The 14,515-nt window shown below is 36.1% G+C and overlaps 1 protein-coding gene across 2 annotated transcripts in view; it reads right to left on the bottom strand.

Annotated features, from left to right (window-relative positions):
* LOC114291049 (ABC transporter C family member 2) overlaps positions 1–14,515 on the bottom strand; it is a 102,044-nt gene that overhangs the window by 79,300 nt on the left and 8,229 nt on the right. For both annotated transcript variants that reach the window (XR_003639247.2, XM_028235054.2), the window contains exons 8-9: positions 9,014–9,070; positions 7,770–7,835 (exon numbers count right to left, since the gene is read on the bottom strand). Coding sequence is in view for 1 of the 2 variants with exons in the window: in XM_028235054.2 (XP_028090855.2) it covers positions 7,770–7,835; positions 9,014–9,070 (123 nt within the window). In the remaining variant the exon portion in view is untranslated. The remainder of the gene's footprint in view (positions 1–7,769; positions 7,836–9,013; positions 9,071–14,515) is intronic.

Genomic DNA, 14,515 nt, shown 5'->3' with positions numbered 1-14,515 from the left:
TACTTCACCCACTTAAACCTACTCCACTAAACCTAACCCACTACACCACTACCACCTCACCTACTCCACTAAACCTAACCCACTACACCACCACCACCTCCACTTCACCTACTCCTTACCTACTACACACTCACCCTCTTCTATATATAGGAATCATGAATCATTGTAATAAATATCAATATATCAATCAATAATAATACATACAATTTATTCTCTCTCTTTCTCTATACATTATTTCTTACACTGTGGCATCAACGTCTTGGGCATCCTTCCTTTTATTTACTAGCATTTATTTCTGCCTGTTTTTTCACATAATAATGTGTCTAAATTTCTTTATGAGTCTTGTCAACTCGGAAAACAACACAGAACTTCTTTTACTCCCAGTTTTAATAAAAGTTTAGTTCCCTTTTCATTTTACATTCTGACGTTTGGGGTCCATCTCGTATTGTGTCTGTGAAAGGTCATCGCTGGTGTGTTATACTTATTGATGATTTTTCTCGTACTACTTGGATGTATCTCACAAAAGACAAGAATGAGGTTTTCTCTGTGTTCCGCAATTTTCATAAAATGATTTGTACCTAGTTTGGGGCTACTGTCAAAATATTACGTTATGATAATGGGGGTGAATACATAGATTCTGGGTTAGGGCAATATTTTTCTACTCATGGCATTATCCATCAGACCTCTTGCACTAATACCCCTCAACAAAATGGGGTGGTTGAACGTAAGAATCGCCATTTTCTTGACATGGCTTGGTGCATGTGTTTTTCTATAAGTGTGTCTCGATCCTACTGGGGCGACGTTCTCACCGCTGCCCATCTTATTAATCGTCTTCCTACCCAAGTCTTGCAAAAACAAGCTCCTCTTCAAGTTCTCCTAGGTTCCCCGTCCTTGTTTTCTATTCCTCCCAAAATATTTGCTTGTGTCTGTTTTGTCCATGATCACTCTCCTACTTGTGGTAAGTTGGACCCTCGCTCCCTCAAATGTGTTTTCCTTGGGTACTCTCCTACTCAAAAAGGGTATAAGTGTTACCACCCTCCTTCTCGTAAGTGGTTTGTGTCCATGGATATCACATTCTTTGAGTCTCAGTTCTATTTCTTGTCCTCTCCGGTGTCACCGTCCTCCCTTCAGGGAGAGCCTTGGTGTGAAGTAATTCCTATGATTCCTATGGTGGAACCAGTTGTTCTTGCATCACCACCTCCTACTGGGACTACAGAACCTAATGTCACCAAGGATAGGGAATGGCAAGTTTATGTCAGGGACAAAGACCGACAGATAACAGGATATAAGAGACCACTTATGCTCTTCCACTACCATCTCCTGCTTTTGATGAGAGTCCAGGTAACTTTGAATCTCGAGTCCATTGATCTTGATGTTCTTATTGCCAAGAGAAAGGGTGTGAGATCTTGTACTCAATATCTTATCTCAAATTTTGTGTCCTACTCTCATTTGTCGTCCTCATATAGAGCGTTTGTGTCAAATATTTCCTCTGTTAGCATTCCTAACCATTTTCAGGATGCTCTTGCTATCTCTGAGTGGAAACTTGCCATGCTTGAGAAAATGAAAGCACTTAGGAAGAATGGCACCTGGGAATTGACTAAGTTACCTAAGGGCAAATGATCTGTGGGGTGCAAATGGGTGTATACTGTGAAACACAAAGCGGATGGTTCTATTGAGCGTTACAAGGCTAGACTTGTGGCAAAAGGGTTCACTTAAACATATGGCATTGACTATCAAGAGACCTTTGCACCCGTGGCTAAGATGAATTCAGTCAGGGTACTTCTCTCTCTAGCAGCTACTTTAGATTAGCCACTTCATCAGTTTGATGTAAAGAATGTCTTTCTCCATGGTCACCTCGAAGAAGAGGTATATATGGACATTCCTCCTGATTTTGAGGATTGTCAGACAAAAGGCAAAATATGCAAGCTTCAGAAATCATTAGATGGTCCCAAATAGTCTCCAAGGGCTTGGTTTGAGAGATTCACTCAGGCTATGCTTAAATATGGCTTCAAACAGAGTCGGACAAATCACACCTTGTTTGTGAAACATTCCTCAAGTGGTAAGACTACAACACTCATTGTTTATGTAGATGACATAGTTCTTACGGGCGATGATAGTGAGGAAATTCCTCTATTGAAGAAATATTTAGCCAGTTAGTTTGAAATCAAAGACTTGGGGAGCTTGAAGTATTTTCTAGGAATTGAAATTGCTCGCTCCAAGTATGGGATATTTATCTCACAGAGGAAGTATTTGCTTGATCTGTTGAAGGAAACTGGGATGCTTGGCTGCAACGCCTATGACACTCTATTGGAACCTAATTAGAAACTAGGGGATGATGAAGGAGGAGTAGCTGTTGATAGGGGGAGCTATCAATGATTAGTGGGTAAGCTCATTTACCTATCTCACTCCTGTCCTGATATTACTGTTGTTGTCAGTGTGGTTAGCCATTTTATGCATGCTCCTCATCAGATTCACTTTGAAGCTGTCATGAAAATTTTGAGGTACTTGAAATCTTCTCCTGGTAAGGGTCTTTATTTTTCAAAGTATGATCATCTTCGTGTGGAAGCCTATACAGATGCTAACTGGGCTGGATCAGTAACTGATAAGAGATCAACTTCAAGGTATTGTACCTTTGTTGGAGGTAATCTAGTTACTTGGAGAAGTAAGAACAGAATGTGGTTGCCAAATCAAGTGCAGAAGTTGAGTTTAGAGTTATGGCACAAGGGGTATGTGAGCTCTTATGAATCAAGTTATTGTTAAGTGATCCAGGTATTGATTGTAATAATAAGGCCGCTATCAACATTGCTCACAATCCAGTTCAACATGATCGGACAAAGCATGTTGAGATTAATCGCCACTTCATTAAGGAGAAACTCACTAGTGGCACAATATGTACTCTCTTTGTGCAATTTTGTGAACAACTTGCTAACATCCTTACCAAGGGAGTTGGGAAGTAAGCCATTTCATGATATCTTAGGCAAGCTGGACATGAGAGATATCTTCGCACCAGCTTGAGAGAGAGTATTAGAATAATATTATTTGGGTTATTATTTTGTAATTAATCTATGCCTTAGGGCTCCCTTGTAATTATTAATCTTCATTAATATAAATAGGAGATGATATCCTAATCATTCCCTAATCTTGTATTTTCTAAATTTATCAAACCGGGGCACACAAAGTGCAAAAACTGATACAAATAGAAGAGTGTTAGATAGCTTGATATACATTGTTGAGCCCATTTCCTACTAGCTTAGGCTTTTGGAAAAATTAGTAAGTTAACATGGTATCAAAGCTCTCGTTGAAAGAGGTCTTTGGTTTAAGTCTCTCCTTTGGCTTTGGTATTCTATCCCCGTTTGATTTCTTCCTCTTTGTTTGGTTGTTTGCCTCTTCTTTTGTTTGATTCTCTTTTTGTCTCTCCATGTGCAAGACGGGGTTGCATGTGAGGTTGCACGTGAGGAAAGGTGTCAAATAGCTTGATATACATTGTTGGGCTCATTTTCTAATAGCTTAGGCTTTTGGGAAAATTGGTGACTTAACAAAGAGAACAAGGGCAAAATTCAAAATAGATTGCATCTACAATAATACACTTAATTAAGCACAGAGAGAATAGAGCAAGCCCAGTGAGATAGATAGTGGCTCACGACACGGATAGATCAAAAATTCTCCCACCGAGAGAGCATCTGAATTGCAGTAGAGAGAGTGACCAATAAGCAAAGAGTTTCCAGTGTAGGCCATGCAGGACCGGATGGAATTTCTCCCACTAGAAGGGGCAAAAAATGTATTAGTGGGTGAGAAACATAGGTGCACCATGTGAGATGTACACTAAAGAGGTGGAATTGGGCAAAACATAGGCCAAAAACACATACAAATGTCAAAATTTGGTTAGAACCAATAAAGAACCAGCCAAGAAAACAGTGAACCAGTCTGAGAAAAATTTAGGTGGTTTCAATTGAACTAGGTGAGCCAGTAGGGGCAGGCCAACTGTAGATCAAGAACGCAATATGCATGAGAGGCAGAACCAGATTGGGTCAAGAAGTGACTCTAGGCCACGATGACAGGACCAGATTGGGTTAAGAGAGGTGACTCTAAGACACAGGTGAGACGAACAGCACATGAGCGAGTGTAGGCACGTGCGATGAGGTGTCTGCCACGTGATAGCTAGTGGAATAATAGTGGTGACTAAATCATCACATGTCGTCTTGTAATCTCTGTGTGAGGGCGTGATGTAGGAAGCTTGCTGGATTTTTAGACACAAGTTATTTAAGGACCCAAATAGTGAGTAATTAGGGTTTGAATGGTTAAATTAAAGGCTAATAGGTAGGGAAGGGATTAGGGTTGATTTGGAGGTGAGAAGATAAGGTTTTGGGACTGAGAAGTGTACTTTTAGTGGGCTGTGAATAGTAATCCGTGAATAATAACTTGGGTATGTGAGCAAGGAATAAGAAAGAGAAAGAGAAGTAGAAGTAGAAGTAGAAGTAGAACAGAGAGAAGAGGTGCTTCACCCTCACAAAAGCTAAGCTAATCACACAAACACAATCTCAAATTCCCATAACATTAACAATTCTATTGAATCATTGGGATTACACATAATTATAGGAAAATACTCTCCTACTTCTGTAAGGACTATGACTCAAATTTTGAAACTCATAATATTTGGCAAGTACCCAATTCCACTTTAATCATAATAGGAAACTTTAATAACTTCTAATTCTACTCCAACTTCAAAATAGGAAACTTGACTTTTGACCACTAAAATTAATCTAGACATGATAAAACTCATACATAATGGCCCATTTAATAACTTGACCCAAAATAAAATCCATGGAGCCCATGTCTAAGAAATTATAAAATTACTAAAACACCCTTAATTACTAAACACTACCATGGACACTTCTTTTTGGACAAAAAAGGCTTCTTGACAATCATGGGACTCTTAGACTTTGTTTTGGGCTTCCAAAGCCTATCTTACTTGTTTAGCCATCCAATAAATGTCGCATCCAGGTATTTTTTGAGATCAGGTTTACTGTGTTGAACTCATTGAGATAATACAAAGGTCATGGTTGGCTTGATATTATGATTGAAGCACTAGAGAAAGAGGCAGTTGACTGGTTGTGCGTTTCATTGTTAGTATAAAGAAACACTATTTTTGGTAATATACATTTTTTTACCAGCAACAAGAAAATTATTAAAAATACAACTGATGAAGAAGAAGAAGAAGAAGAAGAAGAAGAAGAAGAAAAAGAAGAAAAAAGGGGAGAACAAAAACAAAAAGCAAACAAACAAAAAATTAACGCTCTACATATTGCTCTACACAATCCCTAGAATTATAAAATAGTTATTGTTAGTATAAAGAAACACAATATTTTTGGTAATATACAATTTTTTTTATCAGCAACAAGAAAACTTAATAAAAATAAAAACACTGAAGTACAACTGAAGTCCACCAAATAGAAAAAAAAACATACAAACAAAAAATTGCACGCTCTACATATTGCTCTTCAATCCCTAGAAATATAAAATAGTGAAATCCCTGTAAAGGAGGAAGCCACCAACGGCCAAAAAGAATCGACATAAACCAATTTCTCCAAATAGACTCCAAGTCGGGAAATTTCTCCTCAAACTCTAGCATTCCTTTCAAGCCATAATACCCAAAAGACTACAAGAACCATGCAATTCCAAAGAACCTGAACCATGCCCTTTGTTCCGAATCCTTAGAAATCAATGGAAAACTTTTGGTAATAATATATATTACATTAGAAAGTACCCAAATGTGGGACACCCTAGCATTACTTAAAAAATAATAAAAAAAGAGAGTAAAAAGCCCACCCTAAAAGTCTCTAAAAACAATAAACAAATAATAAAAACTTAATTGGAAAAAAAAATGATAATAAGAGGGGAAGCAAAAAAAAAAACAATAAAAAGCCAAACTTCAAGCGAAACAAACAAGGCCTAAGTTTGTATAATAGCTATGGCTAATTTTATTGGGGATTTATAAGTCTATAAAAGAGGCTGATGAGGACAAAACTCTTAAACTCTATGTTTGGAAAAGGGAAAAAGGGAAACAGCCATGCAACTCCACCAAAGGACCTTTGGGTACTAAAAGTAGTGTCATGTTATTGAAAACAATTCTTGAGTAGTTTGATTGAGCCCAAATGGGTCCAAATGGCTCTAATACCTTGCAATTAGGGAAATTTTATAATTTTCACAACCATTTTTGTATTTTTAAAAGACTAGGGATGTTTTAGTAATTTTCTCTTTGCTTGGTGTCTAGTTGCTTTGTTCTTTGGTTAAGAGTTTTATCCAAAAATTCATCAATACAATTTGTTGATTTTTGTGTTCTTCAATGATGAGATGAGACTCCATTACTAGACACCCTAACGGATATACTAAGGGGATGTTTGGGGATAATCTAAATAAGTGCACTTATTTGAGTCACATTGCCTCTCTACCTCTGCGCATCTTTTCGTAAAAAGTCAAAAAGTGCACTAAATAAGCATACCCCAAACAACCCCTAAGTTGTCTATTATCTTTGTTGTCATTCTATTTTTTCTTCCATTCAATTTTCATTTGCAACACTTTTGTGCATAACTCAAAGGCAATATCCTTTAACCTAATAAAATCCCTAAAACCGCTACTTTACTTATCTAACCATCCTAAACCTAAAAACATTGGGGCCTTGTTTGGTTTGTCTCTTGAGAGACAATTTTTGAGAAAAAATTTCAAAAATTTGTTTGGTTGAAAATTTTTGAAACAAAAAATCCAAAATCATTTTCTTTCTACTACACATCAGTCAATCACCTTTTTGCTTTCCTCTCTCCTTGTCTCACGTCTTACATATCAATCAATCACTTTTTCTCTCACACCCATTTATTCAATAAGAAAAAAAAAAATTAAATCATCCCAAACTCCAAAACTATTTTAAACCATACAACCAAACAAATTTTCAAATTTTGTAAACTCTTTCCAAAAAATTATTTTTCAAAATTGTTTCACAAATACAAAACAAACATGGCCTGGATTTCCCTAAACCAAACCAAATCAAATCAAACTAAGTTGTGTCCCCAATCAAGTGGTGTCAGCAATTTATATTAGCCCTCACAAGCAAAAAGCTTAGAACTAGAGACACACGGATAAGAGATCGCCTTAGCATCCTGCAAATTATTTTTTACTACCAGATCCCATGTTAGTTTAGGTCTTTCCCTCCCTTAACATTTCCATTTATGGTGATCACATCCTTAAGGTTGCACCTACAGGTTTTCCTTGTATATGACTCTTCCTTAAAGTTGCACCTACAGGTTTTCCTTGTATATGACCAAACCATCTTAGATGTGTGATAAGACTAGGAATGACAGAATTATAGCAAGCTATTTCTTTTGATTTCAAACTAAAAATGACCTTAAATCTTAACCCATTTAACCCATGTTAGAGCTTTGCCATACAGATCATGACTGCTTGCCTCTGTTCCTCCCATCTCTCTTCCCATCTACCTATCTTTTTCTTTCTTACCGCTTCACAGGTCTGCTCTTTAAATTTTAGATTATCGATAACTTGTTATCCTAGTTAAAAATGCCAGTAACTATTAAATCAGCTTCCACTGTCAACACACATGTTCTGATTGTAGTAGCAAGCACAATATAATCCGAAGCAGTAAAACTATGAAAATCATGCATCAAGAAATATTAAAGCAGTAAGACTATGAAATCATGCTTCAAAAAATATTCCAGCAAGATAGACAACCCAGAAAAGAAAACAGGGGATTTAACTCATACCACTCCAACAAAAATTGAGAAAGCATAAATATAACCAATCCGAGCTGGATCCCTGCGCTGCATAGACTGCAAGTTGTCCACAAAACAACATCAGCGACAGAATTATACAAAGGAGAAGGAAAAAGGGGGGATTGTTATATCACAATTTGTTTTCCAGCAGTGTTCACTAATACACTCATTTTCTTATATTTTAATATTTGGAACCTTTTCTTAATAATGAGCACAAATTCCTCACATTGCAACAATGACCATTCTCGTAAAGTTAACAATGCGTCAGAAACCAGCAACTCCAGCACAACACTCACAAGGGCTAAAGACCTATTAGCAAGCAACTTTCAATAAATGAGCAAATATTGTCATTTGCATCAGTTGAGATACCATTCATTTTGATGTTGAACACCTAAAGTCAAAATGCTATCTTGTAAAGTGCCTGAGAGCATGTTTTGACGACCATTTGACATGATTAGAAATGTTGTTCTTTGAATAGGATATATTTATATGCTTTGTGTTTGTTATCAAATGCCTATAACTGTAAATTATCTATATGCCTCTTTGATATGGAACGAGAGAAAACTAAGAGATAAGAGAGAAAAACTTTCATTTTGTGTATGACATGCTTACAGATATTTCATTTCCGTCATCAAAGATCTTAATTGTTTTGGTCTAATGTGCTTGACATTTTTATGTATTATTGTGTAACAGGATTAGTAGTAATTGAGTACGATTAGTAGACTTAATCTAAATTAAATCAAGCTTAATCATAATTAATTAGGTTAAGCAAGAGTAGAGACTTAACCTTAATTAGTACTAACCTTGAGTAAATAAGTTAGTTATGTGATTGGTGAGCTGTGTAGTCGGCACACACCTCAACTTAAGGAGGTGCCACCTCCTATTTGGAGGATAGGCATAGAAGAGAGACAGAGACCAGTCACTCGAAAAGACAAAATGAGAGAGAGAGAGAGAGAGAGAGAGACTTTTTCTGGAAACAAGAGAGAAGAGGAATAAATAAATAAAAATATAGCATTAAATATGCTCTCGAACTATGAAAATGTCCGGTACAACTGCCAAGCATGAGTATCATCAATCAGAACACAACTCAGAAAACGGCTGATATAGCTGTCACGCATGAGTATCATTAACCAATCAGAATCAGCAATTACACAACAAATAAATAATCCAGCTGAGGGAGAAAATGACAATTCAAATTATATATCAAGTGATGCATTGCCAAAACAGTAACTGACCTCCAAAAGTTGTTCTAATATAAGTGGCCCCACAAACTGGGAAGCATCATTACCAATCTACAAATGGATCAAAGAAGAAAGAAATGTTATGAATTAAAATATCAAACTAAAAAGTGATAATTTAAGCATGCAAATACCAATTTTGCATGCAAATACCAACTCCAGTAATAATTATTAAGAATTCAGTGAATACTAGATACAGACAATACATCTGTACATGAATAAATAAAAATTCAGATGATAATCAACCATATATTCAGAATATTCATGCCAAATCTGAAACAGTTGGACTCAAAGAATTAGTAAAGACAGCCAATATGTATTATTAGTTGATTCAGCCAAATTTTACAGAGATTTAGTACAATGTGGGACATATCAGAAATTTTCACCAAATGGTTTAAAAATAGATTTCTGAATTTGATAATGAAAATGGGAACTTCTATTTAAATGGATTCGAATAGTGTTCTGACTTGACTCAAAATTCTCAAAGTTAAACCTTGATTTCGTTTTAAATCTTCTTTTGTTACAAAATATATAAAAAAAAAAAAACTTCTAATATATGGAAACTGAAAATCCTAAAAGTGAATATTTGTCTAATCATGATTCCTCTCAAGATGAAAATAAAATTTTAACAAAGACCTTGCAAAAAGATACCGTAGGTTTTATTCACACACACACACACACACACAAAAATAAAATAAAATAAAATAAAATTAAAAAATAAATAAATTCATGCAATACAGAATTATTTTCATTGGAAAATGGGCAAAAACAAAGATTTCAGTACCTAATGAAAATATCAATGTAAGAATATGAAAAGGTTCAAACAATTTATAAAAGGACTGCTATTTCTTAAATTTTGAAGTACGATTTAACGACTAGACGGCAAAAATAATGCAAATACATCACAAATTTGCATTAGTGCCACAGTATATATTACTATTTTTCTTTTTGTCCACATACAATGTTATGATACTAACAACAAAAGCATCAACAAAAATATTTTCATAACCATTTTGTACATGTACTACTAAATCATCAACTAGACACAGTCACCTATTAAAACAACCAAAACTGCATCGCACACAGAATCTTTACCAGGTGATTTGATGTTTAATCCACCAATTTGATCCACAAGTCATATTAAACAACAAGTATCAGTTACACAGGTGAACCATGACCAATCATTAATCACTCCAGGTTATAGAATGGTGAACCATATATAATAGTCAAGGACATGGGTCATATAGCCTAGATAGAAATTGTTGAATACAGAAACTAGAATAGAATAGGAATTAGAATATTTTTATGTTGATTGTACAAATCTCTCTTCTTGTTTATATTGTTTCCTAAAATTGTATCATGAATATGTTATATATATATATATATGGCCTCTACCTCATTCAAAGGTAAGCCAAAAACCCTTCTTTTCATCCTTTTTGTATCAGAGCAAGGTTCAGAAACCCTAGCCCTTCTCCTTCCTCCCTACCGCCATTACCCAACCACTGCCCAACCTGTTCCTCCCCTTCTTTCTTCTTCCTTAGGTGCCAACAACCCCTCCACCCGTCAGCCTCACCACTCTCTTCTACACCACCCGACAGCCCCTCCTAGCCCCTCTACACCACTCGATAGCCCTTACCCACCTGTCCTAGACCGTCAGCAGGTGGTTTCAGCCCTGCCGAGGTCACTGTTTGCTGCCGACCTGGCTGTTTATTGGCCTTAGGTGTGTCGGCAATCTGTTTAGGGCAGTTCAGGCCCTCTTTTTCCCTTTCCAGGTGTAGTGCTGATTTATTGAGCACTTTTTGGCTCTTTTTCATTCACTAGGCTACTATTTATTCGGTAGCATGTATCTGGACTACCCGTTGAGTTTTTTCCGACTTCTTGTATTTTTTCCTTCAACTGTGTTGCTGTGTGTTTGTTTTTTTTGACCCTATTATTCCACCATGACTGAGATACCTCCTATTGTTACTTTTAATATGTCCATGAAGCCTGTCCCAGTTAGTTCTGATTTTTCTCTTTCTCGTCACACTCCTGTTCATCATATTACGAGTGTGTGTTAAATGGGAAAAATTTTGTCGCTTAGAGCCACGCCCTTAAACTTTATTTAGGGGGAAAGGGAAAAGCTCACGGGCTCTTATCTTCTACTACCCAACCTGCTGCAACAGATCCTACACGTGCCCAGTGGGATAGTGATAATTGTACCATTCTGAGATGGATGTTCAACTCCATGGAGAATCATATTTATCACATGTTTCTCTATTGCGACACAGTTCCTAGTCTATGGCGTGCCTTATCACAGATGCATGCTCATGCTCATAATGATGCTCGAATCTTTAAGCTCTATCAGGATATTGCTCATGCCTCCCATCCTGCCTTGGATCTTTCTGTGTCAGAATTCTTTGGATATCTTCAAGCCCGTAGAGAAGCTCAATATGAGACATTGACTGTGTCACCAGCAGATGATGCCTCCCTTGTGTCCAAACGTCTTACTCCCCAGCATACTTACCAATTTTTGGTCGGTTTAAACTCTGAGTTTGAATCTTTTCGAACTCAGATTTTAAACATATCACCCGTGCCTTTTCTCTATGAGGCCTTTGCCACCATTGATAGTGATGAGCGCCATAGGCATCTGGTTCAGCCAAGTCCTCCTTCCCTGTCTCTGGTTTTATTTGATCAGATGGCTCTTGCTACCAAGTCTGGTTCTCAGGGTTCTACTAGTCATGTTACTTGTCATCATTGTGGTGCTTCTGGTCATGTTACGGCTCGTCGTTTCAAACTTCATCTTGAGTTGAGGCCACGTTCTTATCGCACTCATGGCACTAGCACCCCTCGCACTGTTGCTTTAGTGGAGACTACTCCTAATGTCCCTAATTTACAAGAGTTACAAACTCAGATTGATCAGCTTCAGGCTCAGCTTGGATCTCTCACTACTAGCTCTCATGGCTTATCACCTTCCACTATTGTCACCTTTGCTACAGGTACTTCTACTGTTTTCCATGTTCAGTCTACTAGTCCCTCATGGGTTCTGGATTCTGGATTCTAGGGCTAATGATCATATGATTGGTTAGTTTTTCTTTCTTCTCCTGTCCCAACTACTATTACCCAATTTATGTGTCTTGTTGATGGTTCTTCATCCTCTATTCGTCATAAGGGTGTAGTGTCCTTATACCATTACTTCATTGTTTGTTTTACATGTTCCTAAGTTTGCATATAATCTCTTATTTGTTAGTCGTCTTGCCAAATAATTTAATTGTGCTGTCATCTTCTTACCCTCTTCTTGCCTTTTACAGGACCTGAGTTCGAAGAGGATTTTTGGCAAAGGCTATGAGCGTGATGGGCTTTACTACTTTGGAGACCCACCGAACAAGCCTTCCTCTCCTTCTTTAGCTAGTTTTTAGGCCTCTGTTTTGCCTGTTTCCATGTCTTGTGTGTTTAATATTCTGACTTTAGAATTATGGCATTCTTGTATGGGCATGTTAATTTTCAATATTTATGTCAACTTTTTCCTTCATTTAATAAAGCTTGCAAAGACTCTAAATTTCATTGTGTGGTTTGTGAGTTGTCTAAGCATACTCATACTAGCTATATCCCTCACTCAGGCCCTTAGTGTTTTTGATCTTATATATTCATATGTTTGGAGTCCTTCTCTTGTCTCTGCTTTCTCTGGTCATAAATATTATGTAACTTTTATTGATGATCACAGTAAGTGCACTTGGGTTTATCTCCTTCGCTGGAAGTATGAAGTGTTTTCCATTTTTGTTCAATTTTTACAAATGGTTAAAACTCAGTTTCATACATTTGTCTAGAATATCCGTTCTGATAATAGTAGGGAATATATCTCTAATGAATTTCATTCCCATCTGAATCAAACCGGTATTCTTCAACAACTTACTTGTCCTCGGACCTCTAAACAAAATGGTGTTGATGAATGTAAAAACTGTCATATTATGTCTATTGTCCGGTGTCTTCTTCAAGGTATGGGTGTTCCCAAGTCTTATTGGCATATGGCTGTCCTTACTGCTATTTACCTCATTAATAGAACCCCTAGTCGTGTGTTGAATGGTCTCACTAGGTTTCATATCCTTATGCCCACTACCACTCTGTTTCCACTCTTACCTCGTGTCTTTGGGTGTACCTGTTTTATTCAAAATCGAAGTCCTACTCGCACAAAGTTAGATGACAAATCTATTCGTTGTATCCAATGTTTCAAAATGCAGCATTACGTAACGGTTGCAGCAGTAGGCACCACACATTACCCCCGCTTTTGCAGTGTGATTGAGATTCACAGGTGTATCGGCTGTAGCGGCTGTCGTAACGGTGCCGTAACGCACCGTTACACAATGTTATGAGCTGATTCTTTTCAAAAAAACAAAAAACAAAATAAAAAGCTGAAAAAATATATACTGAACAAGTTTTGTACATACCTTTATGGTTAAACAGATTTTGTATAGATTTTGTCTACAAAACTCTTGAGTTCTTTTCAGATTGTAAACCCGTGAACCACTTTGAAGTAAGATTCTTCAGACCCATAATCTTCAGATCAAATCCACAACCTTTAGAGTCTTTAAAAACTCTCCAATTGAGATTCAGATCTTCAGATCCACAGATTTCAACCATCTCAACTAAGTTTCTAATAAATAATATAAAAAATAAAAAATAAGCAAGTGGTTCACGGAAGAGGGATACACAGAAAAGAGGAAAAATGGAAGAGTGAGAGACAGAGAGAGAGAGAGAGAAGAGAGAAGAGATGAAGAACCTGTGTTGAAGATGAAAAAGAAGATGAATCTTGCAGTGTTGAAGATGAAGATCTAATCTACTGTGACTTTGTAAGTAAGACCCAAGTTTTTATTTATTTATTCATAGACCCAATTTCAAAGTTTTGTTCGGCTGCTCTTGGCTACCTTTGAAAGAAGTGTTTTTAGATTTTTGTTTTGTTTGTGTGGTCTCTGGCTTGCCACCAAAAAAGTTATGATCATTAATGATATATATTTAGCAATTTTGATATATATTTAACAAGTCATGGTCTCCAGCTGGTTATGGTCTACAGCTGGTGTTTAATATATTTAGCAATTTTGATTTAAAAAATATATATTTAGGTATTTATTTCAGTATTTTATATATAATAGTTAGTGATTGATTTTTTTTATAATATCTAAAAATCATAACACTTATAATTATATTACATTTTATATATGTCAGTTGTTATTGATTAATTTATTTTTTTTATTTACAGGTTATTCAAAAAGATAACAAATATTCAAGTGATTCAAGCCAAAAAAAAAAAATCATGTATGGATTTTTTTTCTTTATAATTTATTTTTTAACTTTTATATGATTACATTAGCATGTAAAATCTAGATGTATAAATAGTGGTTGCATTTTTTTTATAATCATTTAATTTAATATTTAATTGTAAATATTTTATAGTGATTTAAAAATATGAAATATATTAGATCATACTTAAAATTTATCAAAATTTATTTCAAAACCCAATAAATATGA

Source organism: Camellia sinensis, chromosome 9 (genome assembly GCF_055761805.1).
Source record: "Camellia sinensis isolate YWXY chromosome 9, ASM5576180v1, whole genome shotgun sequence".
Taxonomy (NCBI): Eukaryota; Viridiplantae; Streptophyta; class Magnoliopsida; order Ericales; family Theaceae; genus Camellia; species Camellia sinensis.
Note: the sequence above shows the minus strand (reverse complement) of the source record. Positions and strands in the feature narration are given on the sequence as shown.